The sequence below is a fragment of the Meriones unguiculatus genome, chromosome 6, assembly GCF_030254825.1.
Source record: "Meriones unguiculatus strain TT.TT164.6M chromosome 6, Bangor_MerUng_6.1, whole genome shotgun sequence".
NCBI classification, from domain to species: Eukaryota; Metazoa; Chordata; class Mammalia; order Rodentia; family Muridae; genus Meriones; species Meriones unguiculatus.
In genome coordinates, this window is record NC_083354.1 from 67769497 (window position 1) to 67791615 (window position 22119).

At 50.1% G+C, this 22119-nt stretch overlaps 1 protein-coding gene across 2 annotated transcripts; it reads left to right on the forward strand.

The window, feature by feature from the left end:
• The first annotated feature begins 12829 nt into the window (after window positions 1-12829).
• Window positions 12830-20987, forward strand: Otp (orthopedia homeobox). 2 transcript variants are annotated; one of them, XM_021660401.2, is made up of 3 exons: window positions 12830-13113; window positions 14334-14743; window positions 20337-20986. In XM_021660401.2, the coding sequence occupies exons 1-3, from the start codon at window positions 13077-13079 to the stop codon at window positions 20865-20867; spliced, it is 978 nt and encodes a 325-aa protein (XP_021516076.1). In that variant the 5' UTR covers window positions 12830-13076; the 3' UTR covers window positions 20868-20986. The 2 variants fall into 2 exon arrangements, with proteins under 2 accessions (XP_021516076.1, XP_060241564.1); XM_060385581.1 differs by lacking the exon at window positions 12830-13113 and adding an exon at window positions 13398-14053 and having other exon boundaries at window positions 20337-20987.
• Window positions 20988-22119: the final 1132 nt, after the last annotated feature.

Sequence of the window (22119 nt, forward strand, 5' to 3'; positions counted from 1 at the left end):
TCAGCCTTGACAGCACAGGACCTTCTATTTAGCATCCTCTGTTCTGTTTCTATCTAGTTTCAGCTCGGTCTCCTGTTCAAATGCTGAGTCCCACACCACTGCGTAACAATGCACTCTCTTCATCCAGCTGACTTCCCGACTTAAGTTTGAGTAAGAGAAGGGGTTCAAGGGGGGACATGTGGACTCCATCCGGATAAAGTGAACTCCCAACTAGGCAGCCGGGAGGTTCTGTTTAATGGAGGCTCTGACCCTGTCCTTCACAGGTAACACAGCTCTGCTTTACAGGTGGCCGTTGCAACTGTCATAGTAATTTTAATCATAATCTCTAACACTAGTGTATCCAGGCCTTAACCTTGGCTGCAGAGGAGGAGAAGAAGGGACGGAGGAAAGGAGAGGCTGAGAGATTATTGAACTGTACTGGGTTCTTTTTAGTATTAATTTAGTATATTATATTTAGTATATTATTTATTCCCTGACCACAGCTTCCCCTACCTCCCTCAACCCCTCACTTTCTCCATCGCCCCCTTTCTTCCTTCCTCTTTCCTTCCCTCTCCTTCCTCCCCATCCACTCCTCTTCTGTTTCCTTTCAGAAAAAGGCAGGCCTCCCAGGTATGTCAACCAAACATGGCATGGCAGGTCAAGGCTGAACATGGCGACCTTGTAGGAGCACTACCATTCCCAAAGCAGGCAAAGTGTCAGAAACAGTCCACGCTTCCTCTTTTAGGAGTCCCACAGAAACACCACCCTACACAATTATAACATATACACAGAGGGCCTGCACTGGGTTCTTTAACAATGAGCCCACGATGATGGAGCTCTCAGAAGAGGGCCTTTTCTCCTCTGGACTGTCACCCTCATATGACTTGGTCAGGCTGACCGCACCCCAAGTGAATGGCATGAATTTTCATAGTGATGAATTTCTCTCCAGATTGGTTGAGGTTTAGCTGGGAAGCCTGATTCCCACCTGCTTTGGATCAACCAGCCCTCTAGATATTTTTCCGTGCATCCATGCGTCCATCCATTCATTTATTCATTCATTACAGCTTTAGGGAAAATGAGGTTTGAAGACAAACTCTTCATGGAGTTTGCATTCTACTAAAGTAAAGAGGCCACAATAAATAAGCGTGTATAATGCTTTCAGGTTGGGATATGCAAGGGAAGGGGAGACACTTGGATTTGACTCAGGAAACTCTTGTAGATCTGGGAAAGGGGTGTCATGGCAGGATTCTCTAGAGACAGTCTCTGAGTAAAAGAGGGAGAGAGACCTGTCATAATATAAAAGTCTAGTAATGCAAAAAAGTAAGAAGGAAAGGAAGGAAGGAAGGAAGGAAGGAAGGAAGGAAGGAAGGAAGGAAGGGAAAGAAAGAAAGAAAGAAAGAAAGAAAGAAAGAAAGAAAGAGAAAAGGAGAAAAAGAAAGAAAGAAAAGAAAAGAAAGAAAGAAAGAAAGAAAGAAAGAAAGAAAGAAAGAAAGAAAGAAAGAAAGAAAGAGGAGCAGTGGGGAGCATCAAGTCCAAGGAAGAGAGAAAGGTGTGTGTATGTGTCTGTGTCTGTGGTAACATAGCCAAGCCTATATACCCACAAGTTCTGGTGTGCAAGTGTGGAACAAGGGCAGAAACAAACATCTCAGTACTATGTGTCCGAACTGTATTTCGAGACAGCGTCCCATGTAACCCATGCTGGCTTCAACTCAGCACTAAGCCGAGTATGATCTTGCATTCCTGATCCTCCTGCCTCCCCCTCCCAAGTGCTGTGATTATAGCTTATATGTCTAAATGTTGTAAATCAAGATAATAAACTGTTAAGTATAATAATTTTCTTTCTTTCCTTCCTTCCCTCATTCATTCATTCTTTTTCTTTTAAAAATAGAGTCTTACAATGTAGCCCAAACAGGCCTCAAACTCACAATCCTCCTAGCCCTGTCTCCAAATGCTGGGATCACAAGCTTGACCAGGGTGACATAGCTTTTGAAACATCTCAAAGGTCAAGGTCAAATTCCTTAGTGTTGGAGACCTGGCCCCTAGCCCCAGACTTGTTCTTTCTGTTCCCACTGTTGGGGGCATCGAGCACACACACACATGACCCCCTCATTCAACGGTCCAAGCTCCACCCACATCCCACAAACCTCTGTCCTTTATGCTGTGGATCTGCAGATGGACAGGGGTGGGAGAGGCCCAGGACGCAGGAATAAGACTATTGAGCAAAGAGTTCTGAGAAGGCTGCAAGGAAGCCTGAAGGAGCCGCCAACAGCCTGAGTCTGGGGCAGGGCTGCTTCTTCACCCGGGATGAGGCAAGTTCCTTGAGGATAGATGATCAGACAAGTGTCCTCCACATAGGCAAGTCAGCATCCAGGGAATGTGCGCTGTGACCGAGGAGGCCAAGAAGCTTTACTGGTCCTTCCAGACAAGCGTGAAGAAATGTTAGAGATGCCAGAGGCTTTGTAACCTGGGACAGTCAAGGGTGTCTCACTTTTTCTGTGTTGACCTTTGCCATTTCACATCTCTACATCATGAACCCTGGTATTGCTCCATTTGGTCTTGGCCAAGGGAAAACCCAGGGAAGAGTTGATCTTGCTTCAGCCAGAACACCTAAGGAAGCATCAGGAACTGACGTCAGCAGGAACTGAAGTGAAAGGACCAGGAGATGGTGCTTCACACTCTGAGTCTGTGTGAAGACTTGCTCTCAGAGTGATAATCTTGGAGGTTCTGAGCAAGAAAAGGAGGAGCTGACCATCTGTTCCACTTCCATCATATCTATAGGCTCAAGCCCTGTACACAACAACAATTTGGTAAATGAATAAATGAAGTGAATGAATGAATTACTTATTTTTCATAGCTGTGACCAAAATATGTTGTGTGAACAACTTAAAGGAGAAACTTATTTTGGTTCCTGGGTTCTTTGGGTTTAGTCTAATGTGCTTGGACATCACCATTGTTGGAGTGTATAGCTGGGGAGGGTCTCACCTCATGCAGACAGAAGGAGTTGAGAGGGAAGGAGAAGAACACACACACACACATACACACACGCAGAGCCAGAGTCTGGCGCACACCCCAACGACTCGGTACTCTGCCTTCTCCAGCTAGGACCAATCTCCTAAGGTCTCCAAAACCTCCCAATAAGCTGTCCCAGCTGGGGACAAGACACCTGTCACGTGAGCCTGTAGACAACACTTTATATTCCAGGTACACTATAACCAATGGATAGAGTGCTAACAAACGGCATGCTTGACCCACTCCCTCTCAGTCCACCCTTGCGAGGAAACCTTAGGCTTTCTAAGGAATGCTTATAGATTCTAACTACTGCTTTCATTTTGCTTAGTCAGCTATCATTTTTCTCTTGCTTGGCCTTCTTATTTTAGACAGACTTCCCAGTGTGATGACAAATACTCCAGAGAACTACTTAAAAAGAGAAAGGCTTTTATTTTAGCTCCTGGTTTCAGGGGTTCCCACCCATAGCCAGTTTGTCCTTCACTGTGCATGTGAGGCTGTGACAGGGATATGGAGAAGGCAAGAGTGTTGTGGTGCCAAGCTGCACACGGCAGCCAGGGGCAGAGGGAGTGCCTGCTCAAAGGTCATGCCTTCTTCCGAGCTTTTCACCTGGGCCTTTAGCATCCCTGGGTACAGCCCCATTCAGGGCAGCTCACTGCCCTCACAGATGACACAGGACTGCTCCACAATGCCCCCAACCCTATCAAATTGACAGTTAAGGTTGACCATCACCGTTCCTAACTGGCCTGCATCTATTTTCTGCCCTCTCCCCTTGACCCCCACCACACACCAACCTTTCAGTACAAATACTGAAGAAGAATGAGTAAGGGACAAGTCATCAGTGAGGCTCAGGTTTAGCATGGGACGTTTGTCTGCCTCAGAGTAGGAGAGCATGGTCTTATGTTTTTAACTAGCTCAGGTGAAGACAACAGTTCCCAGTTTTGTTTGTTTGTTTGTTTGAGCCATGTGGCTCAGTTCTGACTGATGTGCTGTGAGAGGAAATTAGAGCCATCCACGTAAAAGAAAGGAACAAGTATCCTTTTTCATCAACTTTTCCAGCTGCCTCAATGCAGAGGTGATATCAGGGGCTGGAGCAGCCCCCTTAGGCCACAGGGCAAGCATTACAGAAAGCAGAGAGCATCAGTAAAGAAGGCTGGCTTTCCACACTTTTTGACAGCTTTCCTTTTAGCCATTTGGACTGCTTTTCTCATGGACTGCTATGTAAGAAAGAAATAAAATTCCGTCTTCCCCAAGGCACTCCACTTTGGGATCTCCATTACAGCAGCCTAACTGTGCCCCACTAACACATAACCCTCCCCGCCTCAGCTGCTCGCCAGGGAACGAGATGGAATTGTGAAAGAAAAGTGTATATGGAAAAGTCAACATCATTCCTAATGTCTGACTCGGGGACTTCTCGAAAATTAAGAGTGTGATGGATAAGTCCACATACTAAAGCATCCAGGAAAAGGAAAACCAGCCCCTGAGCAGAAATGACTCTCTGGGTCCATGTGTTAGCAACTTGGGAAAGCGTGAGAGGTGGAGAAGGCTACCCTGCCACTTGCTAGCTTTCAGGCTTTAGTGTGGAACATGCCTTTGGGGAGTGAATTAGCTTAAGTTGTGGATTTGGGGCTTTATGGGCTGAGGGCCGCCTTTAATCACCCTTGCTCCCTGTGGCCCAGGATGTGAATGTTAATCAAATTCACTTGCACTGCCACCCAGGGTAAGGTCTGCTTGTTCATGACCCATCACTGTTTAAGAGTTCATGCCAGCTTCCCAGGACCTATTTCTAGGGTTCAGAAGCTGTTCACCCACAAAGCAAGCTTCCTGACAATGCTCTGGAGTGTAGAACATTCTAATAGAGGTTTGGATTTAAAATCAACCTATATTTGTTTAGGGTGAAAGAGTATTTAAGATAGTGCTTTGGGGGAAAGCCTCTCTCCAGCTTGTCATCACCAGACAGATGTGGAAAAGTACTTATCTAGGGAGCATGCTTCTCCTTGTAGCCCTTTATAAAATGAGAACATGCCACAAAGGTACTCCATTAACTAGTAGCACTGAAGAGAGTTACTGTCTTCTTAGGACCCTGGAGTCTAAGTAGAAACAAATTATTAATGGAAAGGGTAACGGGAACACCCTGAAACAAACCGAGGGGCCAAAGCAGCAGCTCAGGAAGAGTCCATGCTGCGCAGAAATGGGACACTGGGTTTTAAAGCGATGTATACTGAAGGCTTGGTCTGTTTCCTGTGAGATATTGAGAAGTAGCAAGACGTTCAGGAGGCAAAGCCTAACTGTAGAAAAATAGATCTTTTTAGCGGCAGAAGAACAGGGATGCAGGGCCTTCTTGCTTCCCAGTGAATGGTCTCACTCTGCCACGTTCTCACCCGCAGCCCCAAACCAGGGGGACAAGCTACGATGGATGGAAACCTCAGAAACAGGGAGTGCACATGAAACCTTTACTCCCTTTAAACTGTCTGTGTCGGGCACTTTGTTATAGAGACGGAAAGTGTGTAACAGATGGGGATCGCACAGCTGCAAAGCACAGCAAAAACAAAATCCAAACCTGAGCTACTCCTGTGTCGTGGCTGCTTGCAAGGTTGCAAATGTCTGATAAACAGCGTCCACCCTAGCTGAAAAACTCAGTGTAGGCCATGCTGGTCTGTAAGCCCCACCAGAACTAACTGTCCATCTCTCTAGCACAGCGCCTAGCACATAGTAGGGTGAATAAGAGACGATGTCAGCTTCTGAGAGTCACGTTTATGGATGCCCCAGCCCTCCCTCTTGTCCAACACTACAACTACAGAGAAACAAATCAAGAGGTCCAGCTGGCTGTACCAGCCCACGACCTGAATGCCAGCACTTAGGAGACAGAGGCAGGTGAATCTTTGTGAATTGGAGGCCAGCCTGGTCAACACAGTGAGTTTTAGGCTAGCCAGGGCTACTACATCGTGAGACCCTGTCTCAGAAAAAACAAATAAAAACAAGGGCAAAACAAGCAAACAAAAAAACGTAAGATCTCACCACATCCGGGCACCCAGGAGTGTGCATATGTACACAGACCTTGATGTAAGAAAGGGATTCAGGGCTCCTGAGCTCTGAGCCGGGCTCTGATCAGGAAGATCAGCGAAACCAAGGCGAGAAAGCTTGAAGACCCTGAGTAGTGACTTTCCCTGCACTTTGACCAAGTTTAGAAAATGGTTTGGTAGACTAAGCCCCAAGGCGCTTTCTAGGCCAGGCTGGGCCCGAGCTGGGCTGTGGCACCGGCCTTCGCACCCACGCTCCGCGGAGGCTCGGGTGGGGCGGGAGGCCGCCGCTCCCCGGGGGGCGCTTCCACCTGCTCCTCGCCGGCGCCGAGCTGGGGGCCCACGCGGCCGCCCAGCCAGCCCGCTGCCCTCCGGGTCGTCTGGGGAAGGAGGCTCGGCAGGCGCCCGTGGGCGCAGGGCCGCGGCCTGGCTCCGGGCGGGCAGCCGAGGACCGCGCGGGGCGGCGGAGCCGCGGCCGCCGGAGGAGGGCGCGCGGCGGGCGCAGCGCCCCCTGGAGGCCGGGCGGGCCGGGGCGGGGTGGCAGGGCCCGGAGGCCGCTGCGCCGGGCGGGCCGGGCCTGCTGGGGACTTGGGCTATTTTGTGACTGCACCATCCACCCAAGCCTCATTACCACCTCTTAATGAGACCCCTTTACTCCGTGACGTGCAACCGCTCCATCTCATTAAGGAAATCGCTCTTCAATGCTGATTATTTTATTTGCAGCCATAATTATATTTCTTTCGGCTAAATCACGGTTTAATCGAGCCCACATGGAGGGCAGCAGCTCTAATTACGGCGGGGGATGCGGCGGCGGCGGCGGGCGCGGGCCGGCCGGGGCGGCGGGGGTGCCGAGCGGCGGGCGCGGCCGCGGGGCGGCGGGCGGGGAGGGGCGCCGGCGGGGGGCGGGGGCCCGGGCTCAAACACAACAACTTATTACTTCTAATTCCCCAACTGTCACCAAATCACCTGCACGAAACAAGAATCTAATTTGTTAAGCTGGCATGTCTGCAGATGGAAGATCGATCTTCACTGTAGATTTCTCTAATTGAGTGAATATAGACGCCCGGAATTAGCTGCACTCGGGCTTCAGGGAGGGGACAAGGGACATGGAAAGGGGGGCTGGTGGGGAAAGTGGGGGAGGGAGAAGAAAGAAGAGAGGGAAGACGAGAGAAAAGAGAGGCGGGAGGTGCGGGGTCAGAGAGGAGGAGGGAGACTGGGAAGGATGAAAGGCGAGGAGGGCGGGAAAATAGGAAAGGGAGAGAGGAAGAGAGAGTAACGCCAAGTGGGAGAGAAATGAAGGAAGACTAGAAGGAGAGCCGAGCAAAGAGAAAAATCCTATTTGCAGAAGGCTAATGCCTACGGGATCCTGTCTCCCTCGCCATCCCACCCAGCCAAGTGTAAAGGGAGAAGCCAGGCCCCTGGTCATTCTCAACCGGAGACCAGCAGCTTAGGAAGAGAAGCAGAGGCGGAGGAGGGGTGTGAAGGCGGGCTTCTGGAAGACAGGGCTTACAGAATTACATTTGTTTTTCTAGTGATTTTATTAAAAGTCACTCCTCATCTCCAGAATGCGTGAAAATATCTACTTTCCACTCAGATACACCGCATTAACTTGTTGGAGGCAAATTTGTTTGTTTGTCTCTTTTATTTATTTGCTACATAAGATTGATGCAGTCTTATTAGCGCTACATCTAGTTATGGAAAGAGTAAGGATGAGACTTTTTCTTTTTATTCCAATTACTAGTCTTGTCACCTAACTGAATAACTGATATATGATTATTTATCCTAAGTAAATATAAATAAGAAAAGCAACAAAACCTGGACGCCACTTGTTATGTTCCGTGCGGCTAATTGGGCTCATTAGCCACACGGCAAAAATTACAGTGCAAAAGGCAATAAAAGGATGAACAGTGCAGACAACAGGGCAGGAATTGATTCATTGTCTGGTGTGGTTGTTTCTGCTTTGAGGGTCTCAAGTGCCAGTTACCAGAAGGAAAAGACTAGGGAAAGAAGGGTCTGGCAGCTGAGTCATGCAGGTGGCCTGTCTGTTTGGGCTGTCTGCTGTGGTCTGCAAAAGCAAACATGTGCGAAAGAAAAACTGTCTGATCTCTCCACCCATCCATCTACCATCCATCTATCACTTCCTGTAACGCCAGAAGCTCCCAGGCTATGGTATTAGTTTGGGATAGATTTCTTGCTTCTCAGTGCCACTGGCAAGCCACAGCTGTGTAGGTGGCCAAGCAGTGGACCTGCAACGCACTGCTCACGAAAGCGGGCACCGGAGTTCAGGGTCATGCGTGAAGCCCTGCACTCAGTGTTGGGGGAAGGAAAACTAAATGTTGGGAGCTTGGACCGACAGTCAAGGTTTTTGTTTTTGTTTTCCGTTAGGCGGGTCGGCTCTGAAGACAGTACCTGAAGACCAGCATCTTGACCTCAAGTCCTTCATCGCCGGGTAGGGAGGTCTGGGGGCTGGAGTAGGCCCAGGCCTGTTTGACTAAGAGTTACAGACCTCACTGCTGCCTGGGAGAGCCCTCACCGGAAGAGGAGGGAGCTTTCGCAATGGACCCGCAGGGGCACCCAGCTGACTCTTCCTTGACTGTGGTCTACTGGCTGGCGACCCCCAGAGTTCTCTCAGAGGAGTGTGGAGTCCTCCACAAAGGGCACCCCTTTGTCGAGACTGCGCTCTTTCAGCTCTCCTGTCCACTGGCCCATTCCCACAAACACGCCATCCCTGGAGCAGTCCGAAATTCCAGGAGGGTCATGGGATTTAAGGACCCTTCAGACAGGGTGGACGCTGAGGCTTGGCGAGTTCTGGCGGCTGAGGTCGGTCTGGGAGAAATCCTGGTCACCGTTGTTGCAAACGTTTTGGGCCTCAGAGCACCCCCCAACCCCCACCCCGCGTGCGCGTTCCCTCCCCACCCTTTCATTTTCTCTTCGGCTCTGAAGTGGGCCTGAGCAATACGATCTGATGTACAGTTGGTTTTGGGTTGTTGCAGATCTGGAAAAGTAAACACGAGTGTTCAAGTGCCCTGATTTGTTTGCAGTAAGCAAATAATACCCCCAAAGCATAGCTGTAATTTACCACGAATTAAAATTGATTCTTTTCATCGGGCAAGAAAATAGGAAAATGTGAGATCGTTAATTATTGAGGGAGGCGCTTCTCATTAAAGGGAACAATGTTACAATTCAGCATCTAATAGCAGGAATGTGAATAATAACGCGCCATATTTCAGCCCACTGTCTCACAGAAAAGAGCCGTTTACAAACAACGCAAGTTGCATTTAATAAACAGAGATTCTGTAAGTGGAAAAGCAATTAGGGCTCTGGGCACACTACCCAATTCTTCCTGGAGCGCCCTCCACATATTTTTATTCTCCCTGTCTCTGCCTGTACAAAGGATTTGCAATGATAGCAGAAACACAATTAGAGAGAAAATCAGGATCGTAAACCTAATTTGATGAATCCATCTTTTGGGCTGTGGTCCGGTGTCCCCATTCTATCCTGTCCCAACTATTCCAGCCACACCTTATTTCTAAGTCTTGCTCCAAAATTGGATGGCAAAACTTAACAACGTCATTGTTTGTATAGCGGGTGTACTTGTAATTTACATAGCTACAAGATTTATTTATTTATTTTTTAACCAAACACCCCTCACCCCAAGTCGACTCCTCACAGAGCTACCAAGTTCTCCGTGGTCTGGGGTCCTACCAAAGGAGCCAGGAGACGGTTCCAGGGCCTTTAGAGACTCTTTGTGCTCTCTTTGAAAAGGAGGGGTGGGGTAGGAAGAAGAAGAAAAGATTTCCCTGTGCATCGTCCCTTGGCAGGCTCTTGTACAAAATTCAATCTCTATTTTTTATGAGGAGTAAACTGTCTAAATAAATTTTATTAGGGGCGACCAATATACTTTCTGGTCGTTCCCTTTGTTCCGCTTCTACGTGTGTGTAACAATCTAAAACCTATTTATTGAGGAAGAATCACTGGATCCGTCATAGAAAATCCTTTTACTTTGCTTTGAAGTGATTTCTGAAGACATTCTTGTCATTCCGAAGATTTGGGGGCCATTGCGCTAAAGCCTTGCCTGGTTAGGGACTTCAGTTCCCATGATCATGTGGGAAATGCTTTGAATTATCAACAGCCACGGGCCTGACCGGCCCTTTCCCGGCTGCCCCGGGAACGTGGGAAGGTGACGGCGAGTGAAAGTCTGGTAACTACATCTCAGGCGCTACCCAGGTGGATTCAGGCGTTGGCCAGACCGGGCTGCGTAGCGGGGGCGCGGAGCGGGGGCGCGGAACGGGGGCGAGCTGCACCGTCACTGTCCTCCGCCCCGCCTGCCGGCTGCGGGCTCGGGGCTCGCTCTCTCGCTCCCCACCTCGACGCCCCGGCTGCCCCGGCACCCCCACTCCCGGAATTCCCTTTTTCTTTTCTTTCTTTTTTTCCCTCTTAACTCTCTCCCTCCCCTCTCCGAGGTGCTGATGCTTCGAAGTCTTGGAAGAAATGATTTAGTTTGTTTATGCTGCTATAAAAATCAAGACCAATAGAAAAGTCATAAAATGAAGCGGGCTATCAATCACGCCGCAGCATTGTTATTCAGCGGTTGCTAACAGAGATGGATAATCCCTTGATTTTGTCCCGTTGTTACTACCCTGATGTGTCTTCACATTAACTATTACACATTTATTTATCGACCTGAAAAGACCCAGCAGAACAGAACAGACGAGCGAGCGCGCGCGGAGGGCGCCGGTGCCGCCGCGGCAGGTGCGGGCTGCTGGGCCCGGGCCCAGCGCTGGTGCCCGCGGTGTCGGCGGGCGGCCGAGCCTCCTCCAGGCTGCCCGCCGGCCCCACTTGGGCGCGCGCCACCGCAGGAGCGGGGCTGCGGCCGGGTCACCGCCGTCCGGGCCGGTCCCCGCCCGCAGGTCCTCCTCCCTGGACCGCGCGACCCGGGCTGCCGGGCGCTTGGGCCTGCACAGCCAGGGGGCTGCACCCTGGCGGTTCGAAGCCTGGGCCAGGCCCCGGGCGCGCGCCCTCGTGCCAGGTCCTGACCCATGCACCCCGGCCCCCGCGCCCGCGCTCGAGTGCTCAAGTTTGGGGTTTTGTGCAGAGAAAACCAAGCCGCCCTCAGAGGGGCTGGCTTTGCTTTAGGCCTGGAATTCCGCTCCGGGCAGAACCTCTCTGGACTGGGCAGCCGGGGCTGCGGAGAGCCCTGACAGTTGCCGGCGGGGCTTCTCCCGGGCGCCGGGCCAGGCTGCGGGGTCCCCAGCCCCTCCGCAGCCGAGGCCCTGCGCTCGCAGAGCAGACGCGCGCGCCCGCGTGTGAGTGCTCGGCAGGACCTGGGCGAAGAGGGCTGAGGAAGGCACGAGGGGAACAAAACTGCTCCAGAGTTGCCTCGCCGCCTCCTTTGTCTCCTTGCTCTTCCCTGCCACACTCACAGTAAAGGACACACACACACACACACACACACACACACACCCTCGCATCTGCTCTCGGGCAGCATCTTCAATGTTTTGTGTAAGTCAATTGGACGACGAACAAAAAAAGCCATTTGTTCGGTATTATTTAAAACAGACTTCAGAGGGCCACCCTTTTGTGGAAGCTTTATTTGCACTAAATGAATAATCTTAATTGCATCACTCCCGAATTAAAAATCAATGTTAATCAAGTCGGGAGTAGTAAATATCAGTTTTCATTTTGCCTTGGGTAGAGGGCATTTTTCTTGTGTTGCAAATAAAAATACAAGTCAAATAACTTTAAAGGGGCATCATGTTCTGCTGCAAATACAATTGAAACGGATTGTTTGGGAGCAGATCAGAAACGGTACAGAATTTTGCACTTAATTTCCTCAGTTATCATTTACAATAAGAACCTCTGGGCTTGACAGCCAAGTCTAAACAGTAGTAAATTAGTACAAATTTATACTGATTTTACTCTAATAATCGTAATAAAAGCTTATAGATTTGGCACTAATTACATAAATGCCTAATGATCTTGAAAATTACTCTGGTTAGAAATATATTACTAATCTAAACTTTGTTGTTGGCTGGCTCTGAAAAATCAGAACATTAGAAATGGTTCGCTTCACTTGTGCAAAAGCACTTTAAATTGTTCAAGTAGTTTAACATATCCAAGAGGAAAATAAAGAGCGTTTAACTTTATTTACTGCTTTAAGTGGCTTTGGTAGCCTAGCCGAACTTAGAAACTCTGGCCGAGAGAGCAGGTTAGGAGTCGGGTGAGAGGTAGGCCCAGCGGGCAGGGGGTCCTGGAATGCCAGCCACGGGAGCTGCGGAGGGGCTCACACCTCCTGAAGCCTCCCCCTCCCCCAAAGCGGGCCGCGGACCTCGGTCGAGCAGGGGGAGCCAGCTTCCTCTCTACCCCCTAGGCTGGCGGTGGGAGCGGGGCTCAGCAGGCCCCGGGGCGCAGCCGTGGCCCGGATCCCCAGCGAAGGCCTGCAGAACAGTGGGGAAATTTAGGGTCGCTCCAGAGCCGGTGGCGGCCCGCCTGGCGCGCCAGGCTGGACTGCAGAGGCCCGGGGTGGCCAGGCTGGCCGGGCGGGGGTGGGGTGGGGGACTCCCAGGTCACGCGTAGGTCACGCCCTGCTCGGGGGTCTGACTGCCCCCGGCCTGGCGCCGTCCCAGCTCTGAGACACCGGCTTGCGCTGTGAGGGGGGCAAGGCCGGCCGGGAAGGGCAGGTGTGCCCGGCGAGGCCCCGGTGGCCGCTGGCGGCGGGCGGCTGCTGAGGCTGGAGCGGCCTGGGCTGCGGCCGCCGCCTCCTCCCCGAGGCGCGGGCGGGCGGGCGGGCGGAGTGGGGGACTCACCGGGCGCTGACATTTGCAGGCTGCCCTCCTGATTGGTCCCCTCGCCGAGCTGCTCACGGGTTCATTCAACTGTTAAGCACCTCCCCGTCTCTCTAAAGGACATTATAATGCAAGAAGCCCCCTTTTTAACCACAAACCGAATTTTCTTTCATTTAGGTGATCTATATATATCTATATCGTATAGCTTATAGCTTATATCTATTTTAAATAACTTAAAGCCGCTAAAATTTGGGGGGGAACAGCTTTCGCCCTGGAGCGGTGCGCGATGCTGTCTCACGCCGACCTCCTGGACGCCAGGCTAGGTGAGTGAGCGCCTCTCACCCCGGCAGCCAGGAGAAGCCGGGGCAGGAAATTGTCAATTTGTTCCTTATTTTACCTTAATGCGCCCTAAATGGACTAATTTCTTTAAAAGTAATTGTGCTGTATTAAAGTTTAATTTGATTTAACATCGTCTTAAAGGAGTTGAGAATGCTGACACTTTTTGTTTTTCTTCTTTTTTCTTCCTCTTTTCCCTTTATTATTATTATTATTTTTGAAATGAATTTTAGACCGTGGTAATTTGTTTGGAAGTGTTTCTCTCTTTTTCCACTCTTGTTTGCTTTGATTTGGAATTTCTTTCGTTTTTTTTCCTCCCTTTTCCTTTCTCTCTACCACCACCACCTCCTTTTCTAAGTGCTTAAATTTGTTTTCTTAAACACACACACACACACATATCTGGTGTGAAGGAGGAGCGGCTGTCTGAAGGTGGATTTGCTAAGCGAGCTGGTTGAGAAGAAAGGACCAACTCCTCCTCTCAGGCAACCCTGCCCTCTACCAGGCACCCCGCGTTGCCAAGGACGGGAGGGACGAGCCGTTTGTTTCTCGGAAGAGAAAAGTTAAATTCTCTAAAGTTTGATTCACTGTTATGGCTATAGAGTTTACTGGAGTTTCTTGAAAGCTATCTGGGTACCAGGATCTGGGTTTCCGGCTTGGGAAGCTTTAGTGATGGATGTGACTCCATTTCCCAAACACTTTCTCTGATTTGAGGGGGAGGCGGAGCTGATTTCGGTTTATTTTGAGAGGTGGAAGGCTTGGAGACTTATTCATCTTCTGAAAGTCAGAGCGAGCCGGCCGGAGTTCATTAGCGCCCATGCTCAGCCTCCTACGAGTCTCTCTCGATTTCCTTCTCTCCCGCACCCCCCGTCTAAGAATTCGTTCGCGGTTTCCTGGGACGCCGGGGGTACAGTTAATGAGAGGACCCGGGTGTGTGTTATTGCCAGGCCTGGGAGGTTTTCGTTTTGTTTTGTTTTGTTGTTGTGGGAAACGCGAAAGCCGGAGCTGCGAACCGCCGGAGCGGGCTGTGGAGAGAAGGGGAAGGCCAGGAGATGTTCTTCCAACCCAGCAGCCCGAGGCCGGGGCAAGCCGGCTGGGGACCAGGCAGGCTCGGCTGCGGGGCGCGCGAGGGCTCGGCGGGCGCGGTGGCCGGGCTGAAGGCGGAGGCGCGCGGGGAGGACGCGACTGACCGAGCCCCTTCCCCCCTCAGGTATGAAAGATGCCGCCGAGCTGCTGGGCCACCGGGAGGCGGTGAAGTGCAGGCTGGGCGTGGGGGGCTCTGACCCCGGGGGCCACCCCGGGGACCTGGCGCCCAGCTCCGACCCGGTGGAGGGAGCCACGCTGCTGCCGGGCGAGGACATCACCACCGTGGGCTCGACCCCCGCCTCGCTGGCGGTGAGCGCCAAAGACCCGGACAAGCAGCCGGGGCCCCAGGGCGGCCCCAATCCCAGCCAGGCCGGCCAGCAGCAGGGCCAGCAGAAGCAGAAGCGCCACCGCACGCGCTTCACCCCGGCGCAGCTCAACGAGCTGGAGAGGAGCTTCGCCAAGACCCACTACCCCGACATCTTCATGCGCGAGGAGCTGGCGCTGCGCATCGGGCTGACCGAGTCGCGGGTGCAGGTACGCCGGGCCGGGGCGGAGGCCGGGGCGCGGGGGCCGGGGCGGAGGCCGGGGCAGAGTGCGGGGACCGGGGCTCGCGGAGGAGGCCGGGCTGCGGGCACCGGGCTCGGCTGCGCGCGCGTCCCCACCGCGGCCCGGGCCGGACGAGCCCCTTCCAAACACAGGCTAGGACACTCGACAGACCCGGTGGGCTTCCGCCACTGTAGCCACAGCCCCGCTCCCCAGAACTCCCGCAACCAGCCCGGCCTCACGGGCGCCCGGTTCACCTCCCTCCCGACCCCTCCAGAGAAGGGGACCCCGAGCCTCGCTGTCAGCTAACCCAGGGCGCAGCTTGCTCTGGCCCTCACTGGGGACAAGGGATGAGTTTCTGCTATGAATTTGGATAGATGGGGGAGACGTCCCGTTATACAGAAAGCGGAAAGTGGGAGATTACAGGGCGGCGGGAGCCTGAGGAGGGCAGGGCACACTTAAACCTCCAGGCTTGGTTTAGTTCCCTTAAATAGCACCCGCTCTCATCTTTCAGGCAAAATGCCCGGCTCGGCTGTTTCTAAAGGCTTTTGGCTCGGGTAGTGTGCCAGCTCGCTGGGACTGGGAGAAAATACCACAGCACCTGTGAACCCCGAGCTCTTAATTCTAATAAAATAATTAAGATCCCCTTAAGGAGGAAGGCAGAAAACAAACACTATCTGTTGTGGGTATCTGACCCAAAGAAGGAACTTTTCAGGCCAGAGAGGTTCACCTATATTGGGGGAAATGGTTTTTGTGTCCATATTTTTATCCACCACCCTCCAAGTTGTAACTCTATGGATTCTATACAGAAAATTTCAGCTGTACCTCTTCTGAAAATTGGGGGAGAAGAGTACAAGATTAACGAACCCCAAATTTCTTTCTTCTTTCTTTTAAAAAGACTGACGCACCGCACTATTTCCTGGGCGGGCGCCCAGAGGAGGCCTCGCGCCTAGCCTTGATCTATCCACGGTGCTGAAAACATTTCGTCACGACTTAACTGGTTTTTGTTGTTGTTTTTGTTTTTGTTTTTCTTGCTAAGCTGACCGATTTGTTAAGCCGGTGCTACCTGATTTTGCAAATGAACTTTAAGAACTCCAGTTCTTTTGCATTTGATCGGCCAAGAGATCAGAATTTGTTTCCATCTGGCATTTTGTGGTCATCTAAATGGAAGTACATACTTTTGTTTTAATAAGAGATGAATATCCCAGGGACTTAAAATGGTCAAATTAGTAGATAAAAATTCACAAAGATCAATACTTTTATTCAATGTAAATATGAGTATTTGTTATCAAACTCTGGAAAGCTGGAACAATGGGGTAACGACATTACACATGAGAAGCGTACTAATTACACTGCTCAGGCATATTAATGTTCTTTAAATCTTCACCTCACACTTCTTCTAAAGTGTGGGTTTACACTGTCATAGAAATATACAATTCCAATACATGCCAATGATAATATTTGATTGTAGGCTTAATATTGGAGAATCAAAGATCACAAATTTACTTTTTGTCCTCAAGAGAAATCTTTGCTATTAATTTTTGTTTTAAAGAGTGCAGCTCTGTGACTTAACCTAGACATATTGGTAATTAGTTCAAATTAAAATAGAACTTAGAATCACAAATAAAATATAATTGGACCGCTGATTTTATGAAAAAAGAAATTGAGGTCTATTAAACTTTATTAGGTCTTCCAAAGGTTAATGGCAGTGATTCTTTTAATAGAAAAGTTATAAATGAAATAAAATATAAACTGTGTGGTAGTTATCTTCAAAAAGTACACAAAAGAATATGCAAGAAGAAAGAGATAAAGTATGTTAATTGTCCTAGCATAATGTTCAAGCAAAGATAATAGCTTGATCCTACTGATAGAAACAATTTAATAGAATGGCAATTTCAATATTTTTTAAAAATAATGTTTCATAGTTTAAAAAGTAATCAGATCAACATAACCTTCTTAATTAACATTTCAAAATGATTAACATTATGTAATGTAATGCAAAAATAATTTATGGGAAATGTATTTACTTCATGATTCACTGTACCATTGCTCCTTGACCAAATTCAAATTAAATAGTAATTGGTTTACATTCTTATATGATGAGTGCTTCATAGTTTTCTTTATAGTTAACAGATTGCCACACATTCTTTCCAGTATGTGGGCCACTGTACTGATTCAACTAAACATTTCACTTAGTGCTATTTCATGTTTTCAAAGATGCTTTTTATTTTGGACTGACTTATCTAGTATATTTATTTTTTTGGTCCTTATCTGGACTAGGTCACACTTTGAAGTATTTACTAACGCACCTCTACCCACACGGAGGCCAATTCATGTATGGTATTGCTCCCCTTTTCTGGCTAGTGTAATAAAACCATTCCTTTTATAGCATGCCATTATTAGAAACCAATTTCAGAATTATTTATAACCTGGAATGGCTTATTAAGCAGCAATGCGAGAATCATGCAAATTACGCGATCAAATGCAATATAATAAGCATAATCATTAGTCTCTAGCACGGATTAATTAACTTTCAATATTTTATTTACATAAAAACCAAATCAGTGAAATAACTTCTGCACAGTCAGGCTTGCCTTTCAATATTTTATATGAACAAAAATAATGTGCTGTAATTCCATTGACCATGTCCCCTAGAATGGCCCTGTCACCTGCCACATCTTAATAGGGGGACAAGCTGAGAGTATTTTCTAGTTTTCTAATGGAATGAGAAATTGCATTTTCTTCCTCTCCCAGCACTATTAAAGTGTAATGAATTCGGCCCAGAGTTCACGGCTGGCTGATCGAAATGAACCTGAGATCTAGGCTTTAATACAGCTCCCCAGATTTCCTCCCATATCTTCACATTAATCATTTGCTGGATTCCAATGAGGTCTTCATAAAGCATTTGCTTCAAGTGTGGGGGGTTCTTTCTTTCTCCCCCTCTTTCTCTATTCCTGAGCCATTTATAGCTGGGGAATTAAACGGGCTATATATTTTAAAATACATTTACAGTATGTCTATATTACTGTAACAGCAGATATCATCAAAGTGGATTTTTAGATTCCAACCTCCATTAGATTCTCACTGTTGTATTAAGCATTTTCTGAGGAGAGCTGCATTTCAAACTGAGTACAAAGTTGGGTCTTTGGCTGTGGTTAATATATTTCCTGGAGTTGTCGTCTGTGCATTCCAAAAATCTCCCTTAGGTTTTGTCTGCATTTTAACCCGTCATGCTCTAGTTTTCAAGTGGAAACATTCACATTTTAAGAACATATGCATCATAGCTTGGAATGGAGGTGTTCGGATTCCATGCAGATTTTTTTCCCCTTGAATCTCAGTAAACCATGAAACATTAAAAATTTCGTAGCCATCATTTGACTACTAACCCTTAGACATAATTGAGCATGATTTTTTGATTATCCCTCTAATATTTTGTTCTTTAACAGTGGCTCTTTTCCTTCTGTGAAAAACAGAGTCTGGATTCAGAAAGCTTTTTTTTTTTTTTCAGCAATATTTGCTTTTGAAATTCTGCTGGGCAGTTTGACATTGTCTTCTTTCTTTTGTTTCTTTCTCCCAATTTACAACCTCCAAAACACCAACCGTTTAGGATTCACTAGCCCTTGGGAGTGTTGGGAATTGGTTTTGACTTTCCCTTTCAAAATGTTCCTAGGAAGTTGCAAGTTTTGGACATGGACAAGTCTCAGTCAAGGATGCCCTCTTGTCCAGCTTCCCAAACTAGAGTTGAATCGGTGCTGCAAAGGGTCTTTAGGAAGTTAGTTCTCCTCACCTTTTTTCCACCTAAGGCCAAAGGCTGCTAACAGCTCAATCCTGCCACATTGATCCCATCATCACCATCAAGCGCCCCGCAGCCTCATTAACCCCAGTGCCTCCAGCTGCAGCTAAGGGCTGTAGCATACCTAACCACCCCAGTGCCTCCAGCTGCAGGGCTGTATGCTAAGGGCTGTAGCATACCTAACCACCGTCAATACTGGCTTAAGCAGCAAGGCGGAAGGTAGTGTACAAACTAGAGAAAGGTAGAGTGATGGCGAAGTTCCAGACAGAACAGGCAGACGTGGGTGGACTCCGAGAGAATTCTAGGCTGCAAAGCTATTCACACCAGTAAGCAGAGTATGTTCGCTTGCACAGCTATAAATTTTTGGTTTACCAAGGATGAAGGCAAATATATCCACATTCCTGACACTTCAGCTTGCAAAGCAAATACTACATAAATTGGATTACCAGGTAAACCACTTTTGAGTCCACAAATTTGGAGAGCAGGTTGTATCGGCCAGATTCTAAGAGGAAACTAGTTAATATCTATTATGTGCATGGCACCATTTTATATTTAGTATTACTAGTCGTCCAACTAACTAGATTTTAAACATAAAGTCTGCCAAGTAAGCATACTGAGAAAACCCTCCTCCCTTAAAGATAAAATTCAAATAGCGGGAGATGAAAATTTTCAGGGTCGGATAGGTTGTCTATTAGCATTCAGAGAAAATTTCGAGTTGTGATAGTAAATTTCACATCTGTAGGCTCATTTGACTGATAGGCTCTAAAACTCCTGGGCCATAATCAGGAAACAAAAAAAGAAGAGGCTTGTTTGAGGTATATTTTATTAAACAGTTTTCCAGAAGAAGAAGAAGAAGAAGAAGAAGAAGAAGAAGAAGAAGAAGAAGAAGAAGAAGAAGAAGAAGAAGAAACGTTTATTTTTCCATCAAATTTAAATTTGCATCATGGCCAGCATGATTTTAAAGTTGATTTTAAAGTCTCTCTTATTGGTCAGAAACTTCGTATTTGGTCAGAGTCGTGTTGGGGTGTGTGCAGCTTGCAGGCATTAGAGGAGCTGAAGTGAGTTACTGGAAGGCTTAGATCAGAAGGCCCAGGGGTTCGGGACTTTGGCAGCAAGTTCCAGCATGACGGACTGCGAACAACTCAGACAAAGGTGCCCTCAGAGCGTTTGGGACTGGGCTGGGGAGGGGCACTGCGGTAGTTGCCCGAAGCGCTAAGGGAGGGATCAGAAATCAAGGTGGAAACCAAATGACACCGCAGTTCGGCGGCTCACTTTGCCACAGGGGTCACTATGTTAACCTCGCTGCTCTGCCAACCGTGAGGTTAGGGCCTTCCTTTGTCTCGGTTTTGAGACTGTTTATATCATTCTTAGCCTTTCATCAATTTCCAAATTTCCAGTGTTTCTGAAAATTCTATACCCCATCAGTGCTCTAAGACATGCTATTAAGTCACATGGGCACTCATGTTTATCTTCATTTGTACACCTGTGGGTCGGGCCTTGACACATGCCCGCCTGCAGACCGGTGCATCTGTGCAGTGCTCAGACTCGGCCAGGGTGTAGGGGGAGGCGAACGCTGCCCCCGGAGCTGGCCGCGGGGCTGTTTGCTCCGTGCGTTCCGCGCTAGAGCGCGCCGCGACGTGGGAGCGCGGGAGCCTGCGTGCGTGGCTGCCGAGGGGCGGCCGCGGCTCGGCGGCGGCGGGAGGGCCGAGCTCGCGCCGGGCTCTCTCAGAGTCCTCTCCGGCCCGGCTCGCTAACCCGCGGGCTCTTGTCTCCCCACCCCGCCCGCTGCAGGTCTGGTTCCAGAACCGCCGCGCCAAGTGGAAGAAGCGCAAGAAGACCACCAACGTGTTCCGCGCGCCCGGCACGCTGCTGCCCACGCCGGGCCTGCCGCAGTTCCCGTCGGCCGCCGCCGCCGCCGCCGCCGCCATGGGCGACAGCCTGTGCTCCTTCCACGCCAACGACACCCGCTGGGCGGCGGCCGCCATGCCCGGCGTGTCCCAGCTGCCGCTGCCGCCCGCGCTCGGCCGCCAGCAGGCCATGGCGCAGTCGCTGTCCCAGTGCAGCCTGGCCGCGGGGCCGCCGCCCAACTCCATGGGCCTGTCCAACAGCCTGGCGGGCTCCAACGGCGCGGGGCTGCAGTCGCACCTCTACCAGCCCGCCTTCCCCGGCATGGTGCCCGCCTCCCTCCCCGGCCCCAGCAACGTCTCCGGCTCGCCCCAGCTCTGCAGCTCCCCGGACAGCAGCGACGTGTGGCGGGGCACGAGCATCGCCTCCCTGCGCCGCAAGGCGCTCGAGCACACAGTCTCCATGAGCTTCACCTAATGCCGCCGCCGCCGCCGCCGCCGCCGCCGCCGCCCGGGAGCCGGGAGCCGCCTCCCCGCCCAGACCCCGCCCGCGCCCCGGGCCTCCCGCCCCCGCCCCCCCGCGCCCCGCGCTGCCCGCTCGCCCAGGTCGTGCTCGTGCCCTCCTCCCGGCCGTGCTCTGGTCGCCACCCCGACCCCGCGGCCCGCCTCGCCCGCGCCTCCCCTCGGGCTCCGTCTCCCCAGCCTCGCCCCCTGCTCCCGCGCCCGGCAGAAAGCATCCTTCCCGCCATTTACTTACCAGGGAGTCGACTCAGGATCTGAACTCAGACACCAGTGGACTGGTTTGTGGGCAGAAACACGCGCGCACACTCGCACACACTCGCACCACAGCTCACGTTCAGACACTCCACGCGCGCGCAGACAGTGCACCTCGGCCACACGCGGACGTGCTCCAGGTGCAGCGCAACGTTAGGGATTTTTGTCTTAAAGGTGGACAAGCATCTGCTACCAACCGCCTCATCCGAGGGCCCAGCCGATGTACTTTGATTTATCCCTGTATTCTTTCTCCTCTCTTTCTTTCCCGGCCCACCACCCTACCCCGTCTCTCCAGTCACGTCCACGAGACCCTCTATTGGCTTGCAAAAGACCGCTTTCGTTATAGCTCGGTTTTTCTGTTCTTAAGCACAACTGTGTGAGGGTATAGAAGGGAAGGCTTCTCAGGAGGAACACGCCAGCGGACTGGGTGGCCGGAGCAGACTGAAGCACTTGTGTGGTGAAGAGGTGGCCTTTCCCGTTTTAATAGGTCTTTATAGGAAGAACAAAATACACTTGGAAGGATCTTTTTTTCCTTTTGTAAACGCAAAGCCACACCTCTTTTCTAGCTCCTTCAGGACTGGTGTTCGTTTGCTTCCTTTCCCGTTTTTCTCTCCTCGCTGCTCAGTGCCCTTTGTTGTTTTGTGGTCGTCCTACCGCGTCCTTTGCGCCCCCTCGGCCTCCTGCCGGCCGCCAGGTGGGTGCAGGCGGACATCTACAACCCTGCAACTTTGTACAGAGAAACACAATCAGCTCTTTCTGCATGTGCTGGTCAATCCAAACCCAGAGAACAGAAGCGCTTTCTAAGAATGAACAAACCTGTGAAATAGGATGTTTTGTGTAGATAAAGCATTCTTGTTACATACTGGTCAATTTGTGATATGTTTTAACTTATTGTCTGTGCTTCTTTATGGAATTTGGTTTTCTTAATAAATGTTTGAGCTAATATAAAGCATATT